This window comes from Lepidochelys olivacea (genome assembly GCF_965140295.1).
Source record: "Lepidochelys olivacea isolate rLepOli2 genome assembly, chromosome: 9".
In the NCBI taxonomy this organism is placed as follows: domain Eukaryota; kingdom Metazoa; phylum Chordata; order Testudines; family Cheloniidae; genus Lepidochelys; species Lepidochelys olivacea.
This window is the reverse complement of record NC_140419.1, coordinates 65,481,039-65,491,612: the sequence shown is the minus strand read 5'-3', so window position 1 is coordinate 65,491,612 and position 10,574 is coordinate 65,481,039. Positions and strand designations below refer to the sequence as shown.

At 47.3% G+C, this 10,574-nt stretch overlaps 1 protein-coding gene across 1 annotated transcript; it reads right to left on the bottom strand.

Annotated features, from left to right (window-relative positions):
• On the bottom strand, positions 1-9,768 carry TSPAN6 (tetraspanin 6). Its single transcript, XM_084638622.1, has 8 exons — positions 9,609-9,768; positions 8,317-8,505; positions 7,897-7,971; positions 6,333-6,431; positions 5,459-5,611; positions 4,534-4,617; positions 1,619-1,707; positions 1-830 (listed from the first exon to the last, which is right to left on the bottom strand). The coding sequence occupies exons 1-7, from the start codon at positions 9,693-9,695 to the stop codon at positions 1,639-1,641; spliced, it is 756 nt and encodes a 251-aa protein (XP_084494748.1). The 5' UTR covers positions 9,696-9,768; the 3' UTR covers positions 1-830; positions 1,619-1,638.
• Positions 9,769-10,574: the final 806 nt, after the last annotated feature.

Below are 10,574 nucleotides of genomic sequence, written 5' to 3'. Positions count from 1 at the left end.
TATTTTAGAGTAAAATATTTAATATTTATTGTGTTTCAAGACAAGAGGATTTCTATTTAATACAAAAAAACAAGTTAAAGCAGAACATAATACTGATGATGAAATCATGCCCAACTTGGTGGAGGCATACCTACAAAGCTATCGACACAGACAGCTACACCACCGAACCTCATGCTACAACTTATGAAAATCACTACAACCTGATCAGGAGAGAGGAACGAGGCCCTTTAAAAAATACAATTATAAAAAAAGTGATATAAAACCCTTGATTGGGAAGAGAGCGTGGAAACAGATGCTATTGAACACAGAGCCTCAGATAGACATGGCAATGTGTCTGCATAACATGATAGGACCAGCCAGTTGCAACAGTAGGTGTTTCAATGGATCACTGACAGAGTGTGAAGTGAATAATATAATTTAAATGGCCAAAGGCAGAAGAGAAAGCAATGAGTGCTTCGTTCGTAATGCATACTATACACCTCCAAAGTTAATGGTGCATTCCAGTTAAATAACTAGCAGAAAGTATAAGAATGACATAAGAGTACTGTCATATCATGCTACTTCATTGTGCAATCAAACTGAGGAGGTGGGGGCCTGGAGGAATGTAGTTATTATAACTACCTTGGGTACACTAATTACCCCATTCAGTGTTACAAAAGAGTAGTGTTTTGACAATTCCCTGACTGCAACAGAACAGCTGGTACACTCTATTCCGTGCGCTGATTCTGAAGAGGATCAGTCAGTTCAAACATGATTTCAGCAGGCTGGGACCAGGTGAAAACTGGAAGTCATGAAGTGCTCTCCAGAGGAGGGAGATCAGAGGAAATTTCCTAAAATTCAGAAAGCAAAGGGTTAATGAACATGTTTCCCAGCTCTAGAGATCAGGATTCCCACAGAGCTGAAGTCACACAGTGGAAGCAAGTTTGTGGGTCACATGCTACTCCACAGCAGATACTGGTCCTCACTGCGAAATGCACCAGCATTCAACATATTCACCCCTGCTCTGAAAGGCCCAATATGGGATTAGCGGAGGGGCTGCGGGTTAGATTGAGGTGCAGAAGCAGAGCAGTGTGGTGAACAAGAGGAGGAGAGGCCGTACTAGAATAGCAGGGGGCACTGCAAGCTAGAACTGTAGTGCACTAAAAGAGCTGGGAAGAAGCAGAACTAGTACCATAGAGGGAGTGACGGGAAAGGTGGTCTAGGGTGATGGGAAGGAGGTCTAGGTAACTAACCAAGGTGCATGAACACACACGTGTAGGAGATTCAACAGCACCTGTCTGCTCTGTTCTCGCACACAGGTAGATCCATAAAGATTTTATTTCACTTTAAATGTCAAAGAACTGCTTACTACAAAATGTGGGTTCTTCTCTCTGCTAGATGCTTATAGAAGAAACACAGATTTGAGCAGACCCTCGCACATCCCTGAGTGGGTGGACCTGCACATGGGTGCGCATGTTTCTCTGCTCAGACCTTCCTGTGCACATACGCACACAGCCTTATGAAAGCGCAAGCCTACAAAAGATCTCCCTCATCCCTAGATCTGCAGACAGGCACACCATTCAGTGCACAGGTATATGAATACACACACACACTCCCCGGCACTGCAGGACAGACATACCTTGGTCAAAGGCTGGCTTGTTACACCATCTCGTACTGATTGTTTGTGATGTACCGGGAAAGGCAGCAGGCGAGAAAGATCCCAACCAACTGAAATGTGAAAAAATAAACTAAGTATAGGTCACCCAAAACTGGACATCCAAACTGCAATGATTTGGATACAATGCAACCGAGATCTGAAGCACTGGAGACTGTTTTGGTTTTGTAAAAGCAAAATCTGGGCTCCTTTGCTTTAGCGTGGATAAAGCTGAGAGTCAGAGGATCCTGGCAGCCATCAGTGAGAAGGCTCTCCCTGTGAGAGAAAGAGAACGTTGCTTCTTGTTAGAATTTGCTTTATGAACCATCTACTGTTTTATGGTAATTTCACAGAGATTATATGGTTCTCAGGAGCATCACAGCCCATTACACAACCAGTAGAAAATATCAACTGCCTCTTCCCACTGCAAGGACAATGATGGAATCAAGGTTGGTGTGTTTCTGATGTGAAAACACTGAAGGACACACATCAGTTATGACTGTTATGGGGCTCCAGGCAGCTGTTTTCTGTACCAAAGGCATTTAGGACCTGATCCTAAAAACACTCATGCATGTAACTGTACTCACAGGAGGCAAAGTTGCAGAATTGGGCCTTTCACTTGCGTGACACAACAAAGTTCACCTGAGAATAAATCATGAAATGTTTATAGGATTCTAAGCCCCAAACAATGACACGTTCCTCAATAACTGCAATCGCTACAATGCGGTTACCTGCCTAGAGCTGACAAAGGCACATGGGCCCACCCACTTATTCATCAAATTCCAGATGTCCTGTTTGGAATATAGATGTGGAAGCTGTAATAAGTAGAGTGTGATATGTACATCCCAGGAAGGAGGGAGGAAATGGATAGCAGCTGAAAGAGACCAACTGGCTCCAGCCCTAGGAAACTGACAACAAAATGCAATGAAGACAGTTTGCAAATGTACCAGCTGCAAGATAAAGGTCTGTGCTCCAACCTCTCCCAGTCCTTGCTGTGTCTGTCTGTTACAGGGAACAGCACAGTGACAAACGAATATCAGAATAAAACAGGCTGGCTGAGATTCTTCTCTCTGTGCTTGTGCTATTACATGTTAAACCTTGACTCAGAAAAGATGTGCCTGTATACCTCACAGACTGCTTTCAGGCAATTTCCTTCAATGAAGAGTAAATTAAAGCTAAAATAAATCAAGCAATCAATACACAATCTCACTCTGCCAGTCTCTTCTCTGGTTTTGGGTCTGTGTACTCCTTTGCCTCAATCTCAAGCTGCTGTTTCTTCATACTCTTTACTCAAAAGCAAACATGCTTTGAAGAAAATAAGGAGTTCTGCCATTTGGAATTGATACAGAGATCTGTGACTCTGTGTTCGAGAATTTCAGAAAGAATGGAAATCGCCCCGAAACAAGAGTCAAGTCAAGTAATGAGGCGTAGTTCATCTGTGTCTTTGTCTCTGTTGCCACCTTCCTTGCCGACTGCAAGGTGTTCGAATTCCTAGAAACTATCACAGCCAAACAACACAGAACACAGGCGATTTCAGCAAACCTAGCAGCTGCAGCAGAAAGACTAAGGGCTCAGACCACAACTGAGGCACTCAGCAAGACCTAGGTAGTACAGCAGATGATCTTACTTGACATACTATGCAACACAGAAACTTGTTCAGATATATGCCTGTTACATACCAATACACACTGATGTGCTGTCGCAATATCAGCATTCTGGGAGAGCCTGTGGATAAGGAAGATCTGCACCAGCTATCTTTTAAATTCTCCCTAAGACATAATACTCTGACACACACAAGAATGAACGATGACCCTACAGAGATGGTGAGAGCACATGCCTATGTGATAAAGCCATGAAAGAAACACATGCTAAGGGACACCATTTTGATCACCTTCTCAGATGACAGAGACTGAGACCAAACGTGTCAGGAAGCTCCATCAGCCAGAGAGACCCTATATGAAGGCAAAACCTGCTAACCTTAGCCCACTAGGCAGGCTTTCAAGTGCTCAGGAACCAGAATTGAGGTCAAATTTTCCAAGCAGCTCAACTAAATACAGGCCAGATATGCAAGAGTTCTCAGCACCAAGCAACTCCCACTGGGACACTTATGATCACATTTTCACAACTGCTCAGCACTCAACATGCACCCAACGTAGGGAGCTCTTCTGAAAGCCCACTTCAAAATGTTCCCCATGCACACAAGGAGCTCAGGCCAGAGGCCTCTTGCTTCCTACTGAGACAAGGTTGGTCAGATTAGGAGACACTAGTTCTGTCACTGCTTGAGACATGATGCTTCTTCACCACCAGGATAAAACCTCAGGTTGAAGAATCAGAGGGAGAGGAAGAAATAGCAAGGGGAGAAGAGGGAGTCTGTAATATTATGCACGCTGTTCTGCAGTGTGGCTAACAGAAGATGGTGTCATTGTGTTAACTGGGTCTGAATTTGAGAGAGGCATTTCAGGATGTTTTAGGTCACCTACAAGCACTTTAAGTTAGTTAAACTATCATCCTGAAAGGGCAGCTGAAGCAAGGGTGACAGTTTGTGCGCTGGAAGAAGTAATTCAGACAGCTAACACTGCATCAGAACAGGAGAGGTTTGGTTGTACTGGCATCTCTTAGAAGTTGGCTCTTTCCAGAGTGAGCTGTTCTCAAGCCATACGCAGGCTTGCTGGGAGGAAGCTGGCATTTTCATCCCCAGTTTTGGAGATGGGTGACTGGGTGGCACTTAAGCAAAATGGCAGGGGAATCTGCAGAACGGTCGACCATTTCCTCCTCTCTGAAATATGCTGTGCCTTTACATATGTAAGAAAACATTAAAAGACATTAAATACAATTACGAACACAAAAACTAAACTCAGAGCTCCTCAAGGACCATAGAAGAACAGCAAGGGAGAGTTTACCTGGAAGCAAGCGATGCCAAAGGAGATACCAGCCACAATGCCCATTTTGGACTCCATAACTGTTGTTACCAGACTGAAACAACCCTGCAGAAAAAAATAATTAGCATGAGAGTAGAGCATGGACAATTCCTGGCCACCAGACACCAAGTGTACATCCTTCCAACCCACAGACACCACACAGGCAGCTAGAGGGGTGAACAAGCTCAGGAAGGAATCCAAGTAAAGGCCTGGGAGTCAAAACGTCCTGGGCTGTGTGCTGAATTCAGCCATTTGACTTGCTGTTTGATCTTGGGCGAGTCATTTAAAGCTTTGTACTTTGCACCTTTCATCCTGGGCACTTTGCCAAGGTGAGCATTAGCCTTGTTTTATGAATGGGGATGTATAGGTACAGAAAGGCAGCATGATTCACTAAAGGTCACAAGCACGACAGTGTCCGAGCCAGGAGCGGAACTCAGACTTCCTAGTCCCGGCTTAGCCACTAGGTAACACTATCTGCCTCTACATTTCTATTCATTCCCCTGTATACTTTCTTCACAAGGGAGCTGTGAGGATTAAGTGTTACAGGAACATAAAGCATTGTACAACAGTATCTCACACACAGGGCAAGTGATACACTGCAGGCAAGATGCAGACACAGATCCTTTCCCACCAATAGGGAATAGCTGAGACTTCCAGAGAACTTGAGAAAAAACACTGGAGACAGTTTCTCTACACATCTTTCCCCTATCAGCAGCAACACGGCCTTCACCCCCATTACTGCATACAAGTTTCCTGTGGCTCAATAACCCTCTTTCTGGAGCTAAGTTCCTTCTCACCTACAGGACTTGACTCTCTACCAGAGAAAGAAGATCCAAGTATCCCAGCTCTCCCCTCCCCACGCCTGCTTCCAGGACACATCGAGGGATAGTCTCTGAGATTCACTTACATTGCCATACACCATAGCCTTGGCTTTATCCAGCTCCTTCAGATCACTTTCTGTGCAGTTTTGGAACTTGCAGCAGCTCAGAGGGATTCCCTTCTGTGCAAAGTAGGTAGTGTTCACCCAGTCAAAATAGTTCTGGACTCCACAGCAGTGTAACTGGGGAAATCAAGTTTTAGAACAGTAAGGAGTAGTGCATGAACCCCAAAGTACCACATCTCCAAGGCTACACCAATCACTGCAAGCTCCCCAAATTTTCCCCCCTTGGCCTCCCCCTATGTCCCTCCTCACTGCAACCCAACAGCCCTGTGTAGACACCTTCCCCCACCTCCTGCCCTTTACCTCTCACCTCCTCTGAACAGCGCATAGCAGCTATTTTTCTTCAAATGCAAATGCTTTCAGACAGTCTCAGGGATACAGATATATGCAGGACAAGGACAGTGTCTGTACAGGGACAAGCACACTCTACGCACTCAGATAAGATCTGCATAGCACATACCCTGTAAGGCCGCCTGCGTGCACACAGCCGCCCTCTATGCTGTCCATCATAACGGCCGTCCCTCACATGCCTGAGAACTGGGAACATTAAGGCAATACTGCTCCCCCAGTATTCTGAGCCAATCGCATGGGGAATGAGGCAAGGGGAGGCTGCAGCACACTCTCCTTCTGAGGAACAGCTCTGGCAGTAGCAGAGAAGGCATCTAATGTTTAATGCCTCCTGGTAAAAGAGGGCCTTCCTTGCGTTGTACTTTGCCCGTGCATGGGAGTCCCAGCCTCAGCTGCTGCACAACACAAGTATCGGGGAGTCCTCGGCCATGCATCTGGAGAATACAGGCTTCCCCACCAGTTTCTTTAGAAGGAACCAAATATGAGCACTCACAGTTCTCTGGATAGTATCCACCGCGTCGCTGTGGGGATCTATTGTTGCATTGTAGTTCCTCAGAGCAAGACTATAGTTGCTCTGAAAGTTGTTCTTAATCTGCAGAGAAGGGAAACATTTTCATAAGCTAAGCCTCCGAAGGCTACAGGTCCCAAAGAGTTCCCTGTCACAAGAACTTCTTTGCCTTAAAAAACACAGCTCCATCAGAAAGAGAACCAGGAATGGCTTAAACCATGTTAGAAAGTCATTCCTGTTACTATCCAGATGTGAGACTAGCTATGAAGATGAACTGGGGATTAGGGAAGGGAGCACTGCACCAAGCACTGGAACTTAATTCTTGCATTTACAGGCAGACCTAATCACTGTGACATCACAATAAAATCATGGTTTGTGTGGGCCATATTTATGGCCAAAGACACTTGCAAAATCAATCTGACTGGCACGTTTCAGATGAAGAATCAAACTCACAAATTAAAAAGTCTGTTTTTTATAAAAATGTGCATATCTGTCAAGCTTAGTAGGAACTAGGGAATGGTCTTGGTTTCCACTTTCCAGTCCTTGAGGGAGATGTTCAAAGGCACAAATGGGAGGTAGGTGTCTAATAGCCATTTATGCCTTTGAACATCTCCCCCACCTCATTACAGTCAGGTTATTTCAAATCACTGAAATACTTTTCTACACGATTTAAGGCACTTTAAGGGATTAATGACTAAAATTTCTCTTGGGCAGTATAATGCACCCATTATGATTATTTCTAGGCACTCTACATATAGTCTCTCTAAATCCCCATTGATGTTAAATACTGGTTAACTTGGTAGATAGTGTTACAGTTGTATTTCACAAGTACTGAGTTCAAGTTTAACTTTAATTTTATCTTTGCTAATATTTTGATTAATCATCAGCAGTACAACTACAAATTAATTCTTGTGATTCAAATATGTCCATCCCAAACATGTCACATGCAAACAAAAGTTAGAAAGAGGCCAGCTATGATTGGTTATGGTATGAGATTTGTGAAAAAACAATCATGCTGGCAAAGGGAGTAAAGCTAGTTATTTAAAGATTGTATCCAAAAGAAAACATGGATTTAGTCCCCACTCCCAGTTCAGAACCCCAACATGTGGGTCCCCCAATGTTGGCCCTAAATTTCTCTCATTTAACTTGCCTGTTCAACTAATTAAACTTTTCTGATGTGACTTTCTTTTTTTTAAGCAGTTTTTACATCTTTATATGACAAAGATTTTTCTTATTCAGCTTTTTTGTGCTTATTGAACATTTGGAATCAGAAACTGAGCCAAATTCTGTTCTCAGCAAGAACATTGTAAATCCAGACTACTTCACTGAAGTCAAAAGGATTACTCCAGATTTATACCTGAATAAAAAGGAGCAGAATTTGGCCCTCAGTATGCAGCAACTATGGGATTACACAAAGTAAGAGGAAACAACATGCAAGTGAGAACTCTGTCCTGAGCAGGTGCTGCATCCAAGTCCTGGCCTCAGGCTGCCTCAGGAAGAGGAGGGAAGGGGTTAAAGTACCAGAGAGATAGGTCACACCTGGACTCACCTCATGTCTGAACACAAATCCTACAACAGCAGCCACCAGCACAATCAAGAAGATGAGGGACAAGAACATGGCATACTGTGGACAGAAAAGAAGAGAGAGTCAATGCAACCAAAATACATTCCAGGGCTAACACAGGTACACAGAAAAGAAGGCTGCAGGAAAAGAATCTATTAGGACACACCCTGGAGTCAACCTCTTTGGCAGAGTTGAGGTGCTGGGATTTGTGGCTACGTGAGAAAGTCAACGAATATATGGTTCAGTATTTAGCACTGTACAAAGAGGGGAGAGAGTGTTTCTCGAGGCAGACACACATACACAGCACAGCACAAAGGAGGAGCACATGCAGACAGCTGGTGAAGTCCTGGGTTGTAGAAGCAGGTATTTGATTTGTGAGCCTTCTGGTAGTCAACGACCACTTACCAGTTTTAACATCCATGTGCTTCCACGGCAGGTGGCGAAACAGCCAAAAGTGCCCAGAAGGATGACAACAGTACCTGTGCCAATGAGTACGTAGGGGACATTGGTGGCCTTTTCATTTAACAGGGAGAAATACACCTCTAGGCCCACTTTGCCCCAGATGCCAACTGCCAGGAGGATAATGCCAGAGATCTGGAGAAATCAGAATTGAGACTCAATCATCGTGACTCCACTTGTCACTTCAAAGCACTTTACTTAGCCATAGTCACTTAAACCCACACACTGAGAGACTAGGAGACACAAGATACTCTGGAAGTATGCAAAAACACAGGGATCCCATAGGAGAGAAATGGGAGGCTAAGGACAGATAAACTGGGGATGGGAGGGCAGCATGAGCAGAGGGGTTCCAGGAAAGACTGCCTGGCAGAAGTCCTTGAAAGTGGGCATTAAAATCATTGATGTGAAATCATTTTTCAGAAAGGCAGTGCTGGGAATCTAGGAAGCACTTGTATAATCAGAGCATTTCATCTCTGAACTTCAGTCCCTTGGGCATTGTATAAACAGGAACTCAGATGAATCTGCCTTTGGGAATTAAATTTCCCCAGGTAGAAATAATTTGCTCTGTTACAAACATGCCCATGGGTGCCACATTCCAGACCCCGTCATGCACGCGCGCGCACACGCAGAGGGAAGAGAGGTACAGAGAAGTAAATGGGGGGCAGACGGGCTGGCCCAGCGCTAATGGATCGGACACACTCACCTGCCACAGTAGCCTGGGGAGCAGTGAAAGGAAAGGGACAAGATTACGGGGTGCACCCCACCCAGCACTGCTGTTCCCCCGAGGCTGCCATACCAATACTGGGCATGGACGGGCACGTCACCAGCCACACAGGTGCCCCTCGGGTCACACACGCGTGTGGACGTGCTACATGCAGGGCCATGACACGGGGTGAGGGGAGCCCCGGGATGGGCACAGACTGCCGGGGGGGGGGCACCTGGCCAGAGGGTCCCTACAGGCCGGACAGGCGACAGAGGAACCCCTCTGGAGCCTGGGCCCTGCCCCCGCTCCCACCCCTGGAGGGGTCCAGCCAGCCCAGCCCAGCCCAGCCCCCCGAGGTCCTCTCGCCTCGGCCCCCACTATCCTCGGGGCCCCGCCCCCCTGGGGACCCCATTACCCGCCAGGGGTCCCCACTTCTCCCCAGGCCCCTGCCCCGGGGCCCCCAACAATCCCCGGGGCCCCTCCCCCAGGTCCCCATTACCCGCCAGGGCCCCCACCCCCGGGCCCGCCGCCTCACCCAGAACACGAAGCTGTAGGTGAGCAGGACGCTCTTGAGGCAGGTGATCACCGGCTTCGTCTGCAGCCTGCGCGACGGGGGCGCCATGGCGGCCGGGCCACGCTCCGATCTCCGCCGCCAGCCCCGCCCCCGGGCGGCCCCGGCCGAGCCTGGCCGGAAAGCGCTGGGACGGGCCGAGCCGGAAACGGCCGAGAACTACCGAGGCCTGAGCCTCCTCGCACGTCCCTTCCCCGGCCCGGCTCGCCGCCCCTCCCACCCGTGCCCCCGAGACTAGGCAAAGCTGCCGTGGCTCCGCTGGGTCCCCCTCCCCTCCCCTCCTTGCGGGCTGTCGAATCACACAACTCCCGATTTCACAGACATCCCCAGAGGTTTGCACCCCCCCCCCGCAAGCTGCGCTCTTGCAAGGCTCCCCCTGTGTGCCCGGGTGAGCCCCCGCCCCGGGGGCCCTTGGACCTGCTTTTGCACCCCCACCCCGCGCCTTAGGGATCTAGGCCCTGCCAGTGCCATCTCTCACGTCAAAGGCAGCCAGCTTCATAACCAAGTTAGAGGCGATTGAAAAGAGGGGTTATTTATTGTGGCAGAGGATGGCTGGATGCAGCCCTCACTATGGGCTAAAAACAGGTTTCAGAGTAGCAGCCCTGTTAGTCTGTATTCACAAAAAGAAAAGGAATGAATGCATCCGATGCAGTGAGCTGTAGCTCACGAAAGCTTATGCTCAAATAAATTGGTTAGTCTCTAAGGTGCCACAAGTCCTCCTTTTCTTTATGGGCTAAAAAGTCAGCTGTGGTGTGAGTTCAGCTTGGTTTATTTCAACTTTAGCCTGTGGTGAACTCCCCTTCCGCCCCCCAGGTCCAGAAAATAACTCAACTTGACTAGCTGTTGTAGAGCAGACCATCACTTAATCAATTATAACAGTTTCCAGCTGGGGCACAGACACCAGAGGAGGAGGCAGAGAGGCTGCAGACG

Coding starts and splice junctions, on each gene's coding strand:
- TSPAN6 (XM_084638622.1), bottom strand. CDS start 9,695: ATGGCGCCCCCGTCGCGCAGGCTGCAGACGAAGCCGGTGATCACCTGC. Junction 6,432..7,896: donor GATTTGTGTTCAGACATGAG/GTGAGTCCAGGT, acceptor CCTTCTCTGCAG/ATTAAGAACAACTTTCAGAG. Junction 5,612..6,332: donor TGGATACTATCCAGAGAACT/GTGAGTGCTCAT, acceptor TGATTTCCCCAG/TTACACTGCTGTGGAGTCCA.